Source organism: Drosophila nasuta, chromosome 2L (genome assembly GCF_023558535.2).
Source record: "Drosophila nasuta strain 15112-1781.00 chromosome 2L, ASM2355853v1, whole genome shotgun sequence".
In the NCBI taxonomy this organism is placed as follows: Eukaryota; Metazoa; Arthropoda; class Insecta; order Diptera; family Drosophilidae; genus Drosophila; species Drosophila nasuta.
The window spans coordinates 1,599,462-1,623,010 of NC_083455.1; the positions used below are offsets into that span (position 1 = coordinate 1,599,462).

The 23,549-nt window shown below is 36.9% G+C and overlaps 2 protein-coding genes and 1 long non-coding RNA gene across 3 annotated transcripts; 2 read left to right on the plus strand and 1 right to left on the minus strand.

The window, feature by feature from the left end:
• Positions 1-1,550: 1,550 nt before the first annotated feature.
• LOC132798894 (homeobox protein orthopedia) lies at positions 1,551-11,383 on the plus strand. The gene is made up of 6 exons (XM_060810908.1): positions 1,551-2,014; positions 4,384-4,551; positions 6,172-6,488; positions 7,895-7,952; positions 10,813-11,111; positions 11,173-11,383. Exons 1-6 carry the CDS (start codon positions 1,603-1,605, stop codon positions 11,347-11,349), a joined length of 1,431 nt encoding a protein of 476 aa, XP_060666891.1. The 5' UTR covers positions 1,551-1,602; the 3' UTR covers positions 11,350-11,383.
• Positions 8,065-8,752, minus strand: LOC132798658 (uncharacterized). Its single transcript, XR_009633958.1, has 3 exons — positions 8,445-8,752; positions 8,232-8,347; positions 8,065-8,171 (listed from the first exon to the last, which is right to left on the minus strand). It is a non-coding gene; the product is annotated as an uncharacterized LOC132798658 (long non-coding RNA).
• A 2,617-nt stretch (positions 11,384-14,000) lies between the features above and the next one.
• On the plus strand, positions 14,001-23,546 carry LOC132798904 (disks large homolog 5). Its single transcript, XM_060810937.1, is given in 14 exon segments — positions 14,001-14,303; positions 16,066-16,165; positions 16,230-18,171; positions 18,173-18,317; positions 18,319-18,805; positions 18,808-19,002; positions 19,004-20,338; positions 20,401-20,772; positions 21,217-21,471; positions 21,540-21,759; positions 21,822-22,060; positions 22,114-22,343; positions 22,399-22,615; positions 22,685-23,546. Coding segments are annotated over 13 exon segments (5,796 nt in total). The 5' UTR covers positions 14,001-14,303; positions 16,066-16,110; the 3' UTR covers positions 22,789-23,546.
• Positions 23,547-23,549: the final 3 nt, after the last annotated feature.

Genomic DNA, 23,549 nt, shown 5'->3' on the forward strand with positions numbered 1-23,549 from the left:
ATATATTATTTCGAAAGAATTTCGGTCGCTTTGAACGATTGCTTTATCAGATTGTTTAGTTTTGTTTGGGTGCCCGCTTCTTCAGAAAATTTTAGATTGAGAGTATATGGGTAATTCTCTGACGGATGTCAGACCGTGCGTCCATCTTTTCAGTGAACAAAAAACACATAACCTGAAACAATTTTAAAAATAAGAAAAGGTTACTCTTATAACTCTAGATTAGTATTTTACTCAGAGCTAAGAATGGTTTTGGAATTTTCTTTCTGTTTTGTTTTCTGTTCTGATAATTGGAAAAATTAACAAATTCGTAAGCAAAACCAAAAAATTAACGAATTTATATATTTTATCGTAAAACAGAACAAGTTTCTAAAATCAATCTTAGCTCTAAAAATAGTGCTAATCCAAGTTTTAAGAATAACCTTCCCTTATTTTTAAAATTGTTTTAGTTTGTTTGTTTTTTTTAACTGTAAAGGTGGACGCACGCGACATTTACCCGAGAATTACCCATATGTATGTGTTCTTTGAGATAATTAAACATGCAACCTCATCCTCACAAGTTTATCCAGTGTATTTCCTCTTTTTAAGAAAAGAGGCCTTTATCGTTATTAATTAATTAGGTATCTCCTTAATCGACTGATAGTACTGAACTTATTTAGAAACAGTTTGTACACGTTTAATCCGGATATAAAAAACTTGCTGCTAGATAATAAATATTTTTGGTAATTTCAGTTAGTTTTTAGCCATTTATTCAAAAGTAATCCGAACAACAAAAGCAATTGAAAACAACACAGATGAGACTCCACCCACCTAGGCGATTACACACAAAATTATTAGGTGTTTTATACACGCTTAATGTGTGTATACAGCACAAACCTGGCTATAACCAATAACAGTAAAGTAGGGTTGAGCCAACAACCTACAACCACTTAACAACAACAACACAACATGTAAAGACCAATGAAAATAAATTGAAATCGTCGTAGGCTGGGCAATAAGAACACCTCCACTCTGTACTATCCGGGGGTTGTTTCGAACGTGTTGAGAGCAGTCGAGTCCCAAGAAGCGTAAGCATTACGAGCGAAATGAGAATAATAGATGAAATAATCTTTGTAATTGAATTACAAATAAGTAAAACATTACATGTTCGTTTAAATCACAGGTACCAAATGTATATATTTATACTAAATTACGCGATGGTATTTTAAAAATAATTCTAATAGATTTATATAATATTAAGAGAATAAAAGTATATACAAGTATCTGCAAAATACTTTTGTTGATTTAAGAATGCATTTCGACTCTCACCGTGATGAATCTTTGTGAGGGATTTACGAATATTAGTGAATGACATGCGCAGCAGTTGAAGAGAGAAAGAGAGCAACTGGGAGGGAGAAAGAGAGAGTCAAGACGGAGTTTTGTTAGCTTTGTTGTCCAAAAAGGACCTGTAATGCTATTGGCCTTCGCTGCGAAGTAGTCGAGCGTTTAATTTCATAAGAGCAACTATGCATCGGAGTAAAAGTGCTGTGAATCAACCATATAATAATAATTATTCCATATAAATGAACTTGTGTGAACGTGCGTGTAACGTCTTCATTAAAAAAGATGGAGCAATTAGCGCAGTTTGTAAATAAATCATTTGAATTCAATTTAACTAACAATCGGGTTAACAATTTATTCAACTCAATGACCAGTGCTCGCATCCAAAAACTAACCGAAGCGACTAATTCGATATTAGTCAACTCCCAAAGATTAACTCACAGTGGTTCCGTTGAAGTCTCTCCCAACGATGAAGAATCTATGGATATTGATATTACTGATATATCTGTCGCCGAGGACAGCAGTTATGAAGATGAGGCTATTGCGTCCAAGCCGCTGTCCTTAGTCAAAATTCGAACAATCGATCCGAAACCAATTGTTTCCGTCGCTAATAGTGAAGTTATTCGAAAGTCTGATGCCTCTAAGCCCAAAAACTGGCTAATATCTGATCTTCTAATATCGGATGCGGATTCAGAAGGTAATGTTAAATCAATGCGTGGACATCAAGTTCACACGCCGATATATATACATTTTTTTTCTCGATTTTTAATGGGTTGGTAGATTATTTCATTATATAATTAATTTAAATTTAAAAAAAGAAAGCCAAGGTAAAAATGCAACGAATAAAAAAAAGAACTTATATGGCTTTAGATTGAACAATATACATTGTGTGCGTATAGAAAAATATAATATATGACTATTTTATGGGTATATTCTAAAATACTAGTTATAGATTCAAATTAAGGATGAATAAGAAAGCTGCAGTCGAGTGTGTTCGACTGTAATATACACGCTACATTAAATAAAAGCAAAACAGTGCGGTATTCTTAAATTATACCTATTTAATATACTAAAATAGTACACAATTACGAATGATATGATATTTAGTATATCGATAGAGTACTACATTCAAAATATACCATACAGAACAAAATGTACCAGATTGTCAGTCAGAGCCTTTAAGACCCGACTGCAGTATTCGTTTTCTGCCATATAAAATTATTTCTAAATAAAATCTTTTCTTAATTAACTTCTACTGTATTTATCTGATTACAACCAAACCAGGCAGATATCATAACAACTGTAGTTTTTGAATATTTGCACCAAACATCGTAAAACTAGCTACGAAATTACGATGGCTATTTAATTTTTTTGAATTATGGGGGCGGAATTGATCTTCGAGCAAACATTACAATATAGCTGTTTCCCTTAATGTCTCTGTGATCCAATGTTATGGACTAACAGAGGCACATGGCTATATCGGCTGTTAGCGAAAATCAAGAATATATTTACTTTATGGGGGTCGGAGATGACTCCTTCTACCTGCTATATACTTTTGCTGGAGTCATAGAATTATAATCCTCCTTCTATATGGGTAGCGGGTACACACAATTTTGAAATAAAGAATTTCCCATGGAAAACCGTATACATCTCTAGCGACTACTTTACAAACATATGATATTGGAATATTTTTTCCTTTTGTACATTTTAAAATTAATGTTATGTCATTGTTCTAAATAAAATAATTATGTCTTAGATTTAGGTGATTCAGTAAAAGCTGGAAATGAAATAAAATTAAATGAAAGAAGTTAATACTGAACAAAAATAATAGTGAATACTTCAATATGTCAGCACTATAATAATTGTAATTAATGTTGTAATAATATTTAAAAATAAACAAGTAAGAAAGTTACAGTCGAGTATGCTCGACTGTGAGATACCCGCTACCCATTTTTAATAAAGGCAAAATATTGCGGTATTATTTTCAAAATATACCGAAAATACTAAAAATATACCAAATGGTTTGTTTGGTATATTAATATAGTACACCATTCAAAATATACCATAGAAGGCACAATGTACCAGATTGTCGGCCAAAGCAACTAAGACCCCTAGTAAGTAGGCGTTTTTGCCCATACAAAAGTATTTCTTGAATAACTTCCACAATTTTTATCTGATCGCAACCAAATTTTCAGGAATCATAACTACTATAGTAATTATTATATATACCAAAATTAAAATTACGCTTGTTATTTAATTTTTTTGATTTGCGGGGGCGGAACTGGGCGTCTGTCCGTCCGTCCGTATGAAACACTGGATGTCAGAGACAATAAAAGATAGAGCTATAATTTTCGACAGCATTTGTTATGTTTGCACGAAGATCAAGTTTGTTTCAAATTTTTGCCACTTCCGCCCCCGCAAAATCAAAAAAATCGAATAATAATATATAATAATATAATGGTATATACAATAATTACTATAGTAGTTATGATTCCTGAAAATTTGGTTACAATCAGATAAAAATGGTGGAAGTTATTAAAAATGGGTAGCTGGTATCTCACAATCGAGCACACTCGACTGTAACTTTCTTTAAACATTGATATTTTCAAAATTAAAAGTTGGTATTAAATTAAAAAAGTTGCTTCATATAATTAATGAACAGGTTAAAGTTTATAGAAACTTAAAAATGTTAAAAAGTAAGAATATTATATGTTTCTATTCATATTAAATTCGAAATGCATTTGGCGGCTTTTAAAGCTTAAGCAGTTTGCTTCAACATGCTTTCTCATTTTGGTGGCTCCTTATCAAAAAATCGTGTAAGAACGAGGTTTTTAGCGTGTTAAAAAGGGAATGTGAGCAAATTTGTAACCGTGTAAGACCGAGTTCGTGCTAAAAGTGTCCGAGTTAAGCGAGGGCCAGGTGTATATTAAATGGATAGCCATCCTTGTCATTATATAGTTAGCTATCTTATAGATATCACGGCTTGTTTTTGTTTAAAGATTAGGGATCTTAAATATAAGTAGTATTAAATAAACATTATTAAATCATTTCGTTTGTTAATTTTAGATGAAAGTAAAAAACAAACATCAACTGTGAGCGATCAAAAACCATGCACTGAACACACATGTAAGAACAATAATGATAGCAATCTTGAGTTGGGTTCTGCATGTCCCGATGTAAATTGCAAAACAAATAGCAAGTGCGTTAAGGATATTCCATATTATGATGCCGAAAGTAAGTAAAAAGAAGTAAGAAAGCTACAGTCGAGTGTACTCGACTGTGAGATACCCGCTACCCATTTTGAATAACATCAAAATAGTGCGGTATGCATTTTGAAAAAACCAAATTAATAATGCAAAAATACTACAAATACATTCAAAATATGCCAGATTCTCAAACATAACAAATGCTGTCGATTATTATACTCGAAAATTATAGCTCAATCTCTTATAGTCTCTGAGATCTAGGTGTTCATACGGACAGACGGCCCGCGCCTAGATCGTCTCGGCTGTTGATCAAGAATATATTGGAGATGCCTCCTTACGCGTGCTACATACATTTCCTGCCGACAAAAAGTATTATTATAGTACCCTTCTACCCTATGGGTAGCTGGTATAATAAATGTGTTTTTTAAATAATATTAAAGCGCGAGACTTAACAATTTATAATTAATTAACTTATAATTAATTAATAATTAAATAATAACAAGTAAATTAAATTTTGGAACCATATTAAAATATTGCCATTTTAGTGTGTTTGGCTCTGAAGTCTCAGATATATAACACGTGTTAGCGCGTGAAAAGAGCTTTCCAAAAAGGTATAGCATGAACCGATGCGACGAATAGAACTAGATCTACGCGCTTGCAAAGACACCTATCGGAAATACCGCAAGACTTTTTGGCCAACCTTATATTAACATGATATTGAATTTGGATACATCACATTAAAATCACTTAAAGCAAGCAAGAGAGGTGCAGTTAACGATGAACTGTAATACAGCATTCTTTTAAACCATTTAAAATTTACATAGCTCGAATTTTTTTCTTGTGTAAGTACACATAACTCAAGGACAGCGGTATAGTAATATGTAATCATTAATCATTAAATCTACATTAAAATCTTTTCTACAACTTAAAACTTTACAACTGTGTGCATCCAGCAGGCTTAAGCAGTCATCTTCTAGCCCTACTGGATCAGCGTCAGCAGCCTAGATGATATAGTCATGTACGTCTGTCCGTCTGAACACCTAGATTTCAGAGATTATAAGAGATAGAGCTATCATTTTTTTTCGACAGCATTTGTTATTTTTACACGCAGATCAAGTTTGTTTAAAATTTTTGCTACGCCCACTTCCGCCCCCGCAAGTCAACAAAAATCGAATAAAAATCGTAATTTTGAAGCTAGAGCCATGAATTTTGGAATATACAATAATAACTATAGGAATTGTGATTCCTAATTTTGTTGCAATTAGATAAAAATTATCGAAGTTATTAAAGAAATAATTTTGTATGGGCAAAAACGCCTACTTTCTATGTTTATGCTTTGGCTGACAATCTGGTATATATTGCACTCTATAGTACAGCTTAAATGTAGTACCACATCAATATACCAAATATACAATTTGACATGTTTTTAGTATTTTATTATATTGTTTTGGTATATTTTGAGAATATTACCGCAATATTTTACTTTTACTCAAAATGGGTAGCGGGTATCTCACAGTCGAGCACACTCGACCGTAGATTTTCTTATTTATTGTTTTTGGAATGTTTTTGCTAGAGAAAATATGAGATATTTTAAATAAACGGATTTATAGCATTTATTGTAAATATTTAACAATACGATATTTTTTAGAATTAAAAACGTCAGCAACAATTACAATAAACCTAAACGAATGTTCTGACGATAGCAATTCTCCAGACATTCACTCAACTAAAGGCGGCGCTCCTTCAGAGAAATGTGTTTCCCCGGAACCACAAGCAAGTGTAGGAGACAATTTTGGACGAATGGAAGCCTCAGGGCTTAGCAGTAAACAGAGAAGATCTCGAACAAATTTTACACTGGAGCAACTAAACGAATTGGAACGGCTTTTCGAGGAGACTCACTATCCAGACGCCTTCATGCGAGAGGAATTGAGTCAGAGACTAGGTCTCAGTGAAGCACGAGTACAGGTAATTAGGCTTGAAAATTTTGTAATGCAATAAATTTTAAGTAAAATTTTGGAGTGGGATTTGAAGTAATGTCCAGCAGTTGATCTAACAAATTGAAATTCAATTGATATTCATTATACGAGTACTTTTTATTGGGATGGGAGATTTTATCCTAGATTCCAATCTGAAGTCCTTATAATCAATTTGACTTTTCCACCACCAAGAGAGCAAGTGATATGGGGTGTTAAGTGGTTTACGCCGCCGCTGCCGCCCATGACAACAATTATGCCCAAGGAAGGATACAATGTAGAAACAACAGGGGGCCGATTACAACTTAAATGCTCAATCAGGGCGGCTCTTAATGGACCGCTATGTGGTATTATATGACCTAACAAAACAGTTACAAACTGGTTATTTCACTTGTAATAAATTACAATTCCCTTCGACTTCTAGTAAAAGCATTCAAACTAATAGAAATGACCAAACGCTATTACTCGAGGAATGTCACGATAAGATAAATAGACATTTTATAAGGCCAGTCAAATGACACTTGCTTCTTTGGTGACAAAAGTGTCTAAATTCGTTGTTACGATCTTTCATCTGAAAAAAAATAAATAAATGGATTATGATACTCTATAAATGAATAAGTTTATTCAATTAATAATAAGGCAACTATAATGCGTTGATACTTTTTATACCCGCTAACCGTAAAAGAGTATTATAGCTTTGTACTTGCAGGAAATGTATTAACAGGTGAATCGTACATCTCCGATATAGCCATGTCCGCCTATCTGTCTTTCCCAGCGAACACCTTAATAGATCTCAGAGATTATATGAGATAAAAGTATAATTTTTTTGACTGCACTTAGTATACTCATTTGCTATACTTTATGAATAATACCACAATGTTCTACTTTTATCGAAAATATGTAACGGGTATCTCACAGTCGAACTCACTCGACTATAGCTTCTTGACTTGTTATACCCGCTACCCATAGGGTAGAAGTGTATTATAACATTGTCACTCCATACATACGTATTCTTGTTAAATATATTCTTGATCAGCGTCAACAGCCGAGAGGATATAGCCATGTCCGTCTGTCCGTATGAACACCTAGATCTCTGAGACTATAATTTTTTTTCGACGGATTTTGTTATGTTTGTACGCAGATCAAGTTTGCTTCAAAATTTTGACACGCCCACAAAACGGGCAGGGGGTATTTCACAGTCGAGCACACTCGACTGTAGCTTTTCTACTTGTTTTTCGATTTTACACAAGAATCATTTACGTTTGGCAAATTCATTGCACGCACTAAATTACAAGTTTTTTACCATTAAAATGTGCCTCATAAATCATTGCTGCGCTGGCATCTATAAAAACATTTAAAATAAGTAGAAAGTATATTCAATTTTGTTTGTGTTTTTAGGTTTGGTTTCAAAATAGAAGAGCTAAATGCAGAAAGCATGAAAATCAAATGCATAAAGGTAAGCAAACAATCTGTGAAAATCTTTCTTGATATTCTGGTTGGTTTTTTTGTGATAATCGTAAAATACATTACATACATATGTACAAAAGCGATATTTTATTATTTTAGAATATAGTTAATGCACCGATGTGGCTAGAAACAAATTTTTGCATTAAGAGAGGGTGGCCGTCAGGTAAAATCATGTAATACGTAGTACTAAGTAAATAGTAGTAGTACTCTGCAAATATGGAGTATAATTGAAAAATAATGAGCTATTTAATGATACCAGACACTTAACACATAATAATCGGAACTTCTTCGTTTATACATACTTCGCCCCTTCTCGAAGTCATTAACAAACTTTTTGAAATTGTATGGGAGAGAATATCCCAAGGACGGGTTACGCTAACGATGCTAAGAGTGGAAAATTGCTGTTAACAGATAGATTAATGCATTTAAATCTTCATGTTAACATGAAGTAATGAAGTAGAAATAATTTTGGTGTACATACATTTGGAGAATACATATTTTAGGCATAAACAAATTTATATGTTATTTTACCTAAGGCAGCGTTGGTTTGTTCAAATCAGAGAATTTCACATTTTTACTTAGTTCTTTCTGGTTGATAACATTTTTCGGTTGCCACAATAAAATGTAGATTTTATGATGTGTACAGCAGAAGTTAAACAACAGCCTGTAAGCTTGTTTGATATAAAAATTAAAATTATCGCACAATTTTGAATATCGCATCTGCCGTGATTTTCGCTCGGTAGTGCTCCATAGAGAATTCCCCTTTGGACATACAAACGAATACTTATATATTCGGTACGCTATGGCAGGCGACACAAATCATTGCCAACTTAATCAAATTAAATATTCGAGCCGTAAAAGTGGAAAATAAAAATGTTATCGACTGAGCAGGGGGCGTTGATGAATAGCAGCGGCCAAATCAGAGTCCGAAGGGTGGTGAGGCACGAGTAAACGAGAGAGTCACAGGAAAAGAGAGGAGAACAAGAGAGATAGAGAGAGACAGAGAGATAGATATAGAGCTGGGTTAGACTGGTATTGGGATTGAGAGAGGGAATCTGTTTGATATATTAACGATGAGACATTTGAATAAACTGTGAAACCGTAACATATTGTGTCAACCAGTTGGGAGAATTAAGAAGCTACAACCATTAAGACAACTGTGGCATTCCTGTTAAGCTCTAAACCTTCAACATTTACTTAACTAATTGCACCGCTCTTTTAAATTTACATAAATTAAAATCAGCTCCATGTTTTGCATAGAGACGGAATGGTTTCCAGCTTAGTCTGGCTTTAGCGGAGTGGGACAGTTAGAAAGAGTCAACCAAAGTACAAGATAAAAAGAGTAAAAGAGGTGAATAGAGGTTTTACAGTAAGTTTTCAATTTGTATGAAAGGGTTTTCGAGTCTCTACAGAGTCTATAACCATGTCAAACGAGATGAAGTTTATTAAAGTACCAATCACATTGATAAAGAAGTGTATTACACAGATATCTTTATAATTGCCTACAAATAATTTTTGAATTGCTGTTGGATCGATTGATTGCATAAATCCATATCATATTTTCCTCAATTATTCTTTGGTAATTTCAATAAACAATTCAAATATACATTCGTATAATTTACATAACATAGTAAGGCTCTGTTATTGCATCCTTCCCACCTAGCAGATATACACGCAGCTGGATATTATTTACTGTTTTAGATGCCAACCAGCGTCTGGGTTCAGACAACTCGACGGGGCATCACATGTAGACTTTCTGGTTCACTAAATGTTCCCTTTTAACTCTTGACTGACCGTTAAATAAGGGTGTAAAATATTGTTAAGAGTTTGTTTATGACACAAACATATGTACCTGCTAGCTAAGGGGTATCTTAAGTGCTCTCAATTTGTCTAGTCTCGCATGTCTCACGTATGAATTTATGATTTACTAACGAGAATAAAATCTTCCATTTGCAAAGTAACCAGTATTAGTTTTTCGTAATATCTTAATGATTTACGGTATATAGTAAATTGTTGTTAAATCACTTATCTAAAATGCGAAATGAAATGTGTTTAGTGTCCTCGACCGTGACTGAGATAGAGAGGCTGGGATAAAGTAATCAAATTAAAATTCGAATAAAAAAAGGTAAGTGCGCAAAAAGAAAAATGAAGACAGAAGCGAGTCGGGGCGGAAATACGCCAACAGCTAGAGAAGGTATCATTTTATGGACTTATATCAATTCTCAGACTTTTTATAGTCACGAAAGAGAAATAGCCCTAAAAGCAAAACGCAGCATAAAAGACGAAGATAACCTGGTCCTGGGCTTGCGGTCCCAAGAGTGTCATTTTGATATGTGTCCGTCTAGCCCAGCTTCGGTGGGCTGTAGTCGGGTGATGGAGAAGGAAATGGGAGTTAACCTCACAACTCGAGGGTGTTTTCATGGCAATAAATTAGAAAATGAATTCAATTACTTGTCACGAATTTTTGTACCGATTTGCCAAATTGGGATGCTCATTTGTATTTATGTGTGTAGTCGGTCTTGATTCCAGGTTTAACCACATGTATAAGGGCCTTGTGGCTCCATGTAAATTATATATGTATGTATGTATATACATACGAAGCTTAAATTTAATAAAAATTTCAACACATTAAAAAAATAAATCAGGAGAGCTCCAACAAATTCATCTAAATATACTTTTAATTTAGATACATATGATACTTTGAGATCCAGTTTGAAATTCAACAATTTATTAACATTTAGACTTCTTAATGATATTAGGATTGCCTCACCTATTAATATATACGTATAGATATTTCTGTTTTAAAAGAGAAGTACCTCTGTAACTTACATAGCAAAAACCATTTGCAGGCATTTTATTAAGCAGTCGCAGTCCCCCAGTAGCCACTCCTCTAGAACCATGTCGCGTGGCGCCATATGTCAACCTGGCTACAATAAGGAGTACCAGTGCTTCTATAATGCCCTCTGCTGGAGGTATAAGCAATGTGCAGCAGCAACCTAACAAGAGTGGAACTACTATTGTTGGCAGTCGTGTTGCATCGCCGTCGGCTGTGGCAACTGCAGCCGCAGAGCATTTTACGGGCAGCGTTGCCGCTGCTGCAGCATTCTCTGCCTTTGATCCAGCCATAATCTCGGCAGCAGCACACCAGGTAATTTGGTGTTTTAAAAAAATTTCGATATTTGTTGTTCATATTCTCTTATCCTTTTCAGTACGCAGCAGCTATAAGTAATAGAAGTAGGCCTGCTGGACTTTTCCCACTGCCGCAATATCCGCTTCACTTAGCTGCATTCGCCGCCGCCCACAAGAATTCTAGTATCGCGGATCTTCGTATGAAAGCTAAGAAACATTCCGAGTCCTTAGGCCTTGAAACTGATATGGTTATTTAGTACATACTTTGCGCATCGAAATAGATATAGGCTAGACTAGAGTTGTCTATTTTAAGACAATTTACTATTAAAATAATTGATTAAACGCAAACTTACAATAATTACATTTACAATACCATATGTACTATATGTTTCTTTAAATAAATGCTTAGTTGTCTTGTTTTTTAAATATACGAAATCTTTATTTGAACGAAGGGCAAAACACATGAGAGTTCCTACACTATTTGCAGTTAGAACTTAATCGACTTGGTAAAGTGTTGACTGAAACTTATGGCAAATACAACATATTTTTGTTGTAATTCTTAATTCAGTGAAACAACAACTTTGGTACATTTTCATTTTTATAACTTGTACATTTCGAAACTCTATGTTTTTAAAGTTACAGATTATATTTATAAAAATTAAAGTTTTTTAAATACGTGTAACTTGTAGTATATACATTTTGAAATGGTACATTTTTTTTAAGTTATACATTATATCTATAAAAATTTAAGTTGTTTAAATATTACTAAAAACAAGTAAGAAAGCTACAGTCGAACGTGCTCGACATACCAGATTGTCAGCCAAAGCATAAACATAGATAGTTGGCGTTTTTGCTCATACAAAAGTATTTCTTCAATAACTTCAACAACTTTTATCTGTTCGTAATCAAGAATCACAAATACTATATTGTATGTACCAAATCTTGCAGCTTTAGCTTTAAAATTACGTTTTGTTGATTTGCGGATTTGAAACAAGCTTGATCTACGTGGAAACATAACAAATACTGTCGAAATAAAATTATAGCTCAATCTCTTATAGTTTCTGAGATCTAGGTGTTCATACGGACAGACTCAGACAGACAGACGGACTGGATCGTCTGGGCTGTTGACGTTGATCAAGAATATACATATATACTTTATAGGGCCGGAGATGCCTCCTTCTACCTGTTACATACATTTCCTTCCGGAACAAAGTTATATATTAATATACCTATGGGTAGAGGGTATAAAAACGATATGCATGTGGGTATGCAAAGCACACAATTGTTACGTCACTAATGACTACTGGGAAAATTCTTTGAAAGATAAAAAAAGATTTATCATCTGCATGACTAAAAGGAAAAGCTAAAATAAATTGTGTATAAGACAAAAATATTTTACAAAATATACATATATTGGATTGTCAGGCGCAGCAGCTAAGAAAATCGTGACCTAGCTTTAAAGTTAAACTTAAACTTAATCCTTCTGATAACAATTTGGCCATGACGAAATATTTTGTTGTGTAGCACTTGATGTTTCCATCAGGTGACTGTGCTGGCCATTACGTCAATCTTATCTAAAGCATTTCTCGACCAATTTGCTAGTGTGCTTAGGATCTTGTTAAAATGGGCATGTTTTCCTTAGAATGCGGCAGCATGACGTTTCTTAATATACATACATATTTACATATATACGCGTACTGGTCCATGATCCCATCGATCATATGTACCACATATCACCGTATAAGAATCATTTTGAAATTTTTTGGAGACATGGGCAACGATGAATTTGAATGGACAACCGGATGAAATCAAATAAAGTATATAATTTAGTTAAATGATGCATAATTTTTAAATTCTAAAGGGTGGGCAAACTAAAAAAAATGAATAGGCAATCTGAAAAAGTAAAAAAAAAATTGAAAATTTTTTGAATTAAAGGATAAACGATGAACTTGTATGGACATCAATAAAAAAATTTAAAAACTTCATATTATTCAAAGCTCGAAATTCTAAGAAATGGGCAGACGTGAACAAATTTGAGGCTACCGATGTGGAGTTTTATTTTTCATAATTCCGTGATGTGGGCGAACTTTTGCGGTCGATTGTGAATTATTCGTGCCAAAAAAATGTCAACAATGTCCAAAAAAAAAATTTTGAAAAATAAATATTTTTTGAAAAACGATTTCAAGCGATGAACACCAATTATTTGAGAATTCAGTGGACCCAGCTTCTCTAAACTATAAACTTTAACTTAAAACGTTTCCAGCGTTATTGCTTATAAAGTTTGAAAATAAATATACAACCAAAATGTGTAATTTTGGATGTTAGAAAATGTTCCGTTAATGTTGTTCATGAAAAATTTTCTATATTTTCGAATAAAATAAATATTAACCTTTATTTTCTCATTCAACTCATACATGGCAACAGTTTTTGTCTGAAAGAGACTGTGTTGCTGTCAGAAATTTTGACATGTTTTTTATGGTTTTACGAAGTGTGGCATCTATAACTAGGTGATATTAATTTTAAAATTCAACGCTTCTTGTACTTCCCCATATATAGAAAGTTTATTAGTATATTTTGATATTTTTCTGGTCTCTTTGATTATTTCGTAGTCAGAGTGACCATTCATGTTATCGTATATACTCTTTAGAGTATTGATGGTTTCGAAATACTGAAACTTACTGAATTTAATTTATTCTCGTTCATATGTTTAAATGGAGATTTTGCAAATTGTTTTAAATTAAAAATTAAAAATAAATATATTTTCCAAAACTATATGCGGCTTGTACCTAACAAAAATACTAGCATGTTAATACATAATAAACCAATTAAAGGGTAGTATATTTTAGTATATTTTGAAACGAAAAATAGTGGATTTTTTAAATATACTTGCGTTCACTCTGATTTTAGTTTCGTTTCTAGTTTCGGTCGCTCTTCAGCGAAAATTTGTATTATTTATATCTAATTTGTTTTCTAAAAAGTTTAATTTATTATGTTCATGCATATGGTTAAAGGAAGCGCAATTCTAAGATGCTTACATACGTAAACAGCGCTAAAGTTATAGTGCGCTACGTAACAAATATCTTCGACGGTGCCGAAGATCCGATCTCCACATAAAAGTATTGAAATGAACGTAGAGTGAAAAATAAAGCAGTGACGTTTGCAGGTCTAGACGACTCTGGAGGTTGTTTTTTTTTTTGTGTGTGTTTGTTTTGTAAGTTATTTTTCGTGATACTTCTTTTAAAAACGAATATGTATTTGCCAAGTGTTTGTCTGTGTGATGTACGATAGTTTTTTTTTTAAGCTTTGGAGTTTGACCTTTCATTCTCCTTACATCCGGGCTATTTAGTTGTTATGCTTGTAGCATTAAAACGGTAAAAGTCGTACTCGCCTGTTGCGCATCCGCGTCCTCTACGTCAGAGAAGAAGCGCAGGGGCTAAAATTGGGGTGTTGTCGTTGTAGCTTGCTCATTTTCATTCATTTGTACCATTTGTATGCGTGTGTGTGAACGTGAGTGTAAGTGTATTGCCCACATATCCATTTGTTCGATTGAGCGTTTGTATGCATGTGAGTGTATATGTGCCTAGATGCATACATACATATGATGTTTTGTTCATTACGATTACTCCAATTGGTGCTGCTGCTTAGAAGGCAAACTTTCCTACTCTCTCTTTATCTGTCTCTTTCTCTCTATCTCTGTTTTATCTCTTTCTCGTTTCTTCGTCAACCTATTTTACTCTCTGCAATTGCATGTATCGTGTTAAATTAACGCTTTATGCTTGGCTGACTCAATTAATTCTGTTAGTTAAGCTACGGTAGCCGCTCTTTTATTATTTTTTTTTGCTTAATTACAACACTTGCATACACACTCATTCATCCGCTTATATATTTTTCGCAATAACAAAACGTTACCGTTAATGGAGTCATTAGCCTCTTGAAAGCTTCGTAAGCTTTAGACCAAGTTGAAAGCTTTGCTCCTCCATGTTATCCGGCTGAAATATTGACTATAGGTTGCTCTGTTTGTTTGGTTACTATTGTTGAACTATTTATTTATATATGTTTTTATTCAATTGTGAAAACAAAAAAACTGCGAAAGTTATAAAAAATTATTAAAATTTAATTAAATTAGTAAACCAACATTCCAAATAAACTCGATCGGCTTGAAATGCAAATCACAGGATAGCTAAACGAAGTACATATTTCAATTTTTAAACAATGATCATGTAGCACAAATACTTCTTAAAACACGTACATATATGGGTAATTCTCTGAGGGATGTCGCGTGCGACCAGCTTTTCAGTTACAAAAAAAACATATTCTGAAACAATTTTAAAAATAAGTAAAGGTTATTAGTACTTTAATTAGAGCTAAGAATGGTTTTGGAATTTTTTTTCTATTTTGAATCAGTTACTAAAATCAATCTTAGCTCTAAAAATAGTGCTAATCCAAAGCTTTAAGAAAAACCTTCACTTAATTTTAAAATTGTTTTACTTTATGTTTTTTTTTTGTCACTGAAAAGCTGTTCGCACGCGACATTTACCAGAGAATTACCCATATAACAATGCAGTTCCTAATTAACTCTTAACCTGACGCTCTAGCTAAATATTTAATAGTTAAATTTGTTGATGCAGATGAAAATAATATTAGTGCTGGTTGTAGGAGTATAGCAAGTTATTATACATAAAAATAAATACAACAATATCAACTAATTTAAAATTGATTTATTTTTATGCGTGCTATGGGTAGCTCGGAAAAGCTGAGTTCAGCTAAAGCCATAAAGGCGACGGTATATTTTTGTATTTTTCAGTATATACATTTGTATTGTTTTTTTTTTAAATGTCTACTTGTTTGTAATAAAATTATTTCATACCATGAGCGCAAATACAATAAATTTTCGATATATTTAAGTTACATTCCAAAGTCTTATTTTTCATCTTTATTTAAATGAATAATATACTATCCCTAAACTCGTGCAGATTAACCTTCTATCGTATGCTGTATTATCGTAAAAAGATGTTGTGATGGCGAAAATGGCATCTGGTGACCTTTCGTTGACCAGCACAAGCAGTCAAGAGGGTGAGTACGTCAATTTTTTGTATGCCCCGAAATTTTAATCATTTTGATGCAATTACTGTTGCAGAAGAAAGTTCAGAGTATGTGGGCTATGATAGCACACTTCGACCGCCATCGAACTCCAGTGGCAGCACAACGACGGCTAATATGGCCAATAACAATGGGCCCACAAAAGTGGTCAGTGGCAGCGTTGGAGGCGTTGTCGGTGTTGGAAGCGGTGGTGGCAGTGCCAAAAAATATGATCTGCTTCAGTCGCAATACGAGTCAGCGAGGCTGGAGTTGACTACACTTAGGCTTCGACATTCGAATTCGGAGCGGCGATGCGATGAGTTGGAAACACAGTTAAATCTCTACCAGGAACATTATATGGCCGATCGTAACAAGTACACAGATATTGTAGCAGAGAGCGAGCATCTAAAACGCAAGCTAATGCTACTGGAGAGCCAAAATCAGAACAATGGCAATCCTTCAGCTCCCCAATCTTCGGCAGCGGGTGGCAATTCATTCTACTATGGAAAGATGCAGACACCGTGCGATGGAACCTGCAGTGCAAGCGAAAAGGTAGTGGAGCTGAAGAAAGAGCGTAATCTGATAGCCATGGAGAGAGAGAAATACAAGAAATCTTACATTGAGCTGGAGAAAGAGCGTAATTTCTATCGGGAACGTGGAGATGAGAATCAAACATTAAAAATGTTGCTATCAAAGGAGACGAAACATGTGGTGTCCCTCAATGAGGAACTGAATCAATTGCTGTCCGAAAAGGACAATGTGCTGCAGGAACATCAAAAGATGTCCGATGATTTAGCGCTGGCCAACAAAGAAATTGAGAGTCTCAAAAAGGAGGAGCTCATCTATAAGAACGAGTTGAAATCACTGCAATTGGCCAATGCAGAGCACAAAAAGCGTGATTTACTAAAATCGCGTGAGAGCAGTTGGTCAAAAGAGTTTAACAACGATAGCAAGGAGGAACTAGAGAAGATGCGTAAGAGCCTCGACAAGGCTCAGTCAGAGGTTGAGCGTGCTCTTCAAGATGCCGAGGAGGCGAAACGAGTTCGCGACTGGGCGATTTCACAGCGTGAAAAAATCGTACAAGAGCGCGACTCGGTGAAGACGCTCTGTGATAATTTGCGCAAGGAACGCGACAAGGCAATCTCTGATCTGCTAATGGCCATTCGGGACAGCGAGAAAATCAAAAAGCAAAAAGATGAGGCACAGAAGAAGATCGATGCCCTTAAGGAACAGTTGGAGAGCCAAACTATAACAACAACAGCCACGCCCACAGACATTGCTTCGCGTCGCAGCTTCCGCCTTAGCAGCTACGAAAGCGGCGAGGATCTTTTGGAGATTGAGCTTTGCAATTATCATGATGTTGATCTTGGCATTATATTAGACGATAGTAACAAACGGCAACTGGTCTGTGGTGTCACCAATAGCTCGCCAGCATTTGGCAAGCTGAAGATCAATGATGTCATTTGCAAAGTGAATAATCTCGACTGTCTCGGCGTCTCGAAACGCATGGTCCTCGATGAGATACGGGCGTGTGCGCCACGCTGCCTGCTGCTTGTCTCAAGGACTCATCAAAGCAAACGTCACTCGTATGCGGTGCAGCTGAAGACAAACAACCGAGATGCTATTGGCTTACAGCTGGACATGGGCGTGTTTATAGCTAAGATAGAACCCAACACGTTGGCCTTTTATGAGCCCGAACTGGACGTGGGAGATCGTGTGCTAAGCATCAATAATAAGTCCATGGATTCGCTACAGTCCATCGATGAGGTCACACAGTTGCTTAAAAGCGAAACGGTCAATATATTTGCCCTCAAGTATGTGGCTGAACAGCAGCCGGACTCGCATTGCCGCATGACGAGCTCATCAGCGCAGACGGACAGTTCCATTGACTCCATGCAACAGCTGAACAACAGCACAGGTATTGCTCCTGGTGGCAGCGGGAGTGGTGGAGGCGGAAATAGTAGCGCCGCCAAGCATCCGTCGAAGTTTGCTGACTTTTTTGCGCAAGCTGAAATTCAGTAAGCCGGGCACAGCCGATGATAGCTTTGAGCAGGAGCACGATGTAGCCATTGCAGCTTTGGACTCGGTACTCAGCGAGAACAGCTCTGAGAAGAGCAAGGAGAATCTCTTTAAGCGCCATAAGCGCGGTAAAAAAGGTGAAAAAAGAGGCCAAGAGCATGGGCACATGGCCACGAACCAATATTTCTCACGACAATCCAACTGGCACTATTGTGCAGCGTGGCGGCGAAAAGAAACGTGCACTCATGTCCCTCTTCACCGCCGGCCCTATTAATGTAGATAAGGATGATGATGTCGAGGCCGATCCCGTGGAATCGAAGCCGCAATTGCAATTACAAGAGTTGCCACCACCGCCACTGCCACCGCAGCTGACGAAACCGCGCAACCTGAATGGCAACGCCATCAAGACACATCCAAATCGCAACTCCAATCCTGTCGGGAATGTGGTCTCCTCTGTCGTCTTTCAGCCTGGTGTAGGAGTCACATATCCGCGACATTCGCTCTACGCCAGCGTACCCACGCCTCCCGAGGAGAAACAGCAGCAGCAACTACTCTTGCAACGACCCGCTCCAATGATGGGTGCCAATGCGCGTGTGAAGCCTCATGCACAGGAGCGATCGGCACGTTTCCATAATCCACATCGCTTCTCTCACTGAATATTCCGCCCAGTGGCGGGGATTTTTATCAACCGAAGACGAGTGGACAGCAGGCAGAGCGACAGGTGGTCGCAGCAGTGGCCGCTGGAGAGTTTCCATCACGTAAGCAGCAAATGTTCGATATGTTCCAACAGCCAACACCGCCGTTGCCTCTGCCTAAGGGGAATGCCATGTTTATGCCGCTGCAACCCCCCGCCACGAGTATCTGGTGGTAATAGTTCGGCAGGATCTGGTTCCGGAGGAGGAACTGTGGACGTCGTATCCTTAAAGTCGCAGAACTCTATTGAATCAATGCTGTCGGCAAAGAGTCCGCCCATTAGTGAGTGCAATGTTTATCCGAAGCGAGCAGTGCCACCAATGCCGCCTAAGCATGTGCCCAAATATCCCAGTGACAGCGAGAGCATTGGCTCGGGCATTCTGGTAACATCCGGTCACAATTATCTACCGCCTCATCAGGCTTACATGGCAATTGCCGGCAATAGGCACACGCAGCTTTTTCCCAGCTTTCCGCCCAGCAGTCATGGTCGTTATATGCGACGGTCGAGTCCATTGACATTGTCTTCGCCGCCGCCGCCCGCACCGATGACGACAATGACAACGCAGGCAACACCACCTACTCAGATGGAAAGCAATAGCAATAGCAGCACCATTGGAATTCCTACTGATTTGGATTTTGTCCCCGGGCAGCAGTCGCAGCAACAGCATCAACTTACACATCCCCATCCGCATCCCCATCCACATGCTCATCAACAGCATATGCAGCATCCTCCTTACATTGATTATAGCCAACAGCCGTCACTGCATTATCCGTACAGCCTGGCTAGTGTATCTTCCGGTCCTGGCAACGGTATCATCTACGAGGGTGGTACTTTTCCGCGCAAGAAAGACAATCAAAGGGTTCGCATTCCGTCCAATCCCAGCGTGGCGAGCAATCGTCAGAACAGCAGCAGTCTGGTGAAGAACAGTTCTGGCTCCATTGATCATCATTATGGCAACGCAACGGGTAGCAACTCTAGCCACAGTGGAGCACCAGTTTCTCTCATGAACTCTGTTCACCACACGGGCTATATACCGAACGTGAGCAGTGTTAATGGTGGGGGAGGAGGAGGAGGAGGTGGTGGCAGTGGAAGGGGATCTCCCATGCCGCAGGTGCATGTCGAGGTGCTTAGCCATGGCGGGCCAAGCGGTAGTGGAAAACGCTGCTCGAATGTAGCGACGGATTTTTTATGCCCTGGAGACCTTAGAAGAGTCACGATTGATAAGCGCGACAAGTCGCTTGGTATTACCATACAGTGTAACAACAATGGCGGAGGTATTTTTGTGTCCACAGTGGCCGACAAGAGTACCGCAATGCGTGCCGGTCTCCAGGTGGGCGATCAACTCTTGGAAGTCTGTGGCATCAACATGCGTGCTGCCACCAACGAGATAGCCGCTAATGTGCTACGCCAGTGCGGCGACTCTTTTACTATGCTGGTGCAGTATAACCCTGAAAGTAAGTATTACTGACCCACAGATGGAGACTATATCGTTAATTATCGTTATTTGTTTCGCCAGAATTTCAGTCTACTGAATATGAGGGTATACACAACATGGAACCAGAATCTCCCCTGAATCACTCTGGCTCGCCAACGCCACGAAATTCACCGCGTCCTCCGGCTCGAAGTGTGCAAGCGGCAATGCCATTGCAGCCACTCTCATTGCTGCCACCGGCGCCAACTGTGACTCGTGCTCCTCTCTCCCATCAGTCCATCAAGGATCAAAGCTTTACGGACAGCTTGGAAAATCAATCGGACATAAGCAGCAGCCAGGATATGCCCTCCTCAGCGGCTACCACAACAACAACCACCGCTTCGGCCACCTCTACGGTTTACGATGACGATGCGAAATCATCGTTGCCACCAGCACCGACTTCTGTGACTGCAGAGTGTAAGTGACGCTTACAAAGCTAGATGCCAAAATCACAAAATTTGAACCAATTTAATTTCCTAGTCGTGGTTTAAATCAATAACATAACCTAGTAAGATTTAACTATATAAATTCATCAATATGACAGTGGTTTTAAAAATTTCAACAATAGTCAAATCAAAGAATTACTTTAATTATTGTAAATCAATGATATACAAAAGAAAATTTAAAATTTTAATTAATTGCAGTTCAAGAAAAATATTTCTAGTCAAATTAGCAAGAACAGATAACTCGCGTTCTACGAAGAGATAGCATTTGTAATTTTTATTATTCATTTAGATTTGAAATGATTAATTTGGTTAGCAACAATAGTTATAGCAACATACCGTCACTACCTATTCTTTAAACATCCTTCAAACTTACCCTTAATTGTTTTAGTATCTCACTCATTATATTAATTTACAGCGCTGCGTTTTGTCACGCTTCACATGGACAAGTCTAAGAATCTGGGCATTAAATTGTTTGGTGGCAATAAAGTTGGGATCTATGTACACGACGTGGCTCCTGGTTCACCGTCTGATCACGCCGGTATACGTAAAGGTGACCTTATACTGGAATACAATGGGGTCGACTTAAGTGGTGTTACCGCCGAGCAGGCAGCTAATGAGATCTCCAAGCTCACCGATACGGTCACCATGCTGGTGCAGAACAAATTGCAAAGTGAGAGTTATATCTATGGTGGATGATAACAAGCTTTTTATTTGTTTTATCATTTAAATTTATTGTAGCTCTGAAGCAAATTAAAGATAAGCCAGGAGATTCGTTCTATATACGTGTGGGGTTTGATCGGATTGGTGAACTAAACGAGGATGATTTGCGTTTTGTGAAGGATGAAGTTCTTTATGTGGACAACACCGTATTTAATGGTACCTTTGGTTTGTGGCGAGCCTGGAAACTAGATGCAATGGGACATCGCAAAGAATGTGGTATTATACCAAGTCAAATGAAGTGAGTGGACATTGAGTTTAGTGCTCGAAAACATGTATTTATTCACTCACTTTGGTTTTTAGGGTGGAGGAGGAATTACGTTCAGGAGAAGTGGTTGACTGTGATACGGGCACTGCGCGTCGAGGCAGCACATCAGCACGTCGTTCATTCTTTCGACGGAAGAAGAATCAACGGAGTTCATCGCGTGATTCCACAGAGATTGCGAGCTTTAGTAACACACAATTGAGCTTCTTCCCCGACTCGGGCATACTCAACGACGATGGTGTCGTCATGGGCTATCAGCGTGTGGAATTGCTCGACTGTAGGTAGTCAATATATTTGTAGGAATCTCATTTTATGTTATTTAATGTGTAGCGCCTATTCATCGACCCGTGCTAATAATTGGGCCGCTTTCGGAGTGCCTAATAGCTCGTTTAAAGGTGGATTTCTCCAACTTGTTCAAACTGTGTGAGGTTACAGCGATGGATTGCTCGCAGGAAGCTATGGAAGAAGGCCTAAAAGAGAACATATTCGTAGATTATCGGCGTCGCGGCAACAAATTCGAATGTACCACAGTGGAAACCATAAGCAATGCGTGCAAGAATGTAAGAAATTATTGCACATTGGTTACTATCGATTAATAATGTAAACTATTTACAGGATCGACGCCACTGCATCTTGGATGTGTCAATCTCAGCCGTTGAGCGATTACAACGTCTGCAAATATATCCTATAGTACTCCTCTTGCGGTTCAAGTCGGCCAAACAAATACGTGACATTCGCGACTTTGGCACAGATAAGATATCAGCTAAAGCAGCAAAGGAGATGTATGAGCGTGCCCTCAAACTGGAAGCCGACTATAAACAGTACATATCAGGTTAGGAATTGCAATGCCAAAGTAAAAGCGTGCAGATACTTAATTAATTTGCGATTGTATGCATTTCAGCCGTCATACCAGGCGTCAGCATCAAACACATGTGCACCCAAATTAAGGACGCCGTCGATAAAGAGCAGGACAAGCTACTCTGGGTGCCTGTTACGAATGGCTAGCACAAGGATAATTTTAGGTTTAGTTATTATTAGATGGTGTAAGCTGATACCCTTCAAAATGTAAAGGGTATTGTCGCTCATCCATATATACAAGTTCTGTATTCGATACGCTCAACGCAGAGTATTCAATTGTCGTCTATGCTATTGCACATTTTTTTGTTTTTTTGCATTTAAGGCGCGTTCTTTTCTTGTTGTTTGTTTAGTTCTATTGTCTTTACGTCCCTCTATTTATATCAAACAATTATCTGTTTCCTCTATGTGAAGAGTTTTAGAAATTCTCAAAAAAAAAAAAAATTACAATAGAACTTCAAATTATGAAAAATATGGTTTAAAACGCATCAAAATAATCGATAATTATTTCGAATTCATTACTGTGGCAATATTTCAAGAATTATTTTCAAAATTTATAGAATCAAGCTTTATAATAAATAAGTGCCTTTTCTTATTAAAAAAGAAAACTGAAAAAAATAGAAAATATCAAGTTGGTTGTCATAATACAACATTAAACATTTAAATCTTTATTCAATAAACAGAAAGTGTATTAAAGAAGAAATGCTATTACTTTTATAAATATATTAGTACTAAATTACGAATGTGAAAACTGCAAAAAAACAAAATGCCTTCTGCAAAACACTAAACAATTTACTAAAACACACAAGTGTTATGTAAACGTATTAAATACATTAAAGTCTATTTTATACATATTTATGTAAGCATTTTATATACAACAATAACAACTACACGTATATATAAATAATATT

Bases quoted from the DNA above. Each gene is read 5' to 3' on its own strand.
- LOC132798894 (XM_060810908.1), top strand. From the start codon at position 1,603: ATGGAGCAATTAGCGCAGTTTGTAAATAAATCATTTGAATTCAATTTA. The intron at 2,015-4,383 runs GTAATGTTAAAT...TGTTAATTTTAG, and splicing joins ATCGGATGCGGATTCAGAAG to ATGAAAGTAAAAAACAAACA. The intron at 6,489-7,894 runs GTAATTAGGCTT...TTGTGTTTTTAG, and splicing joins TCAGTGAAGCACGAGTACAG to GTTTGGTTTCAAAATAGAAG.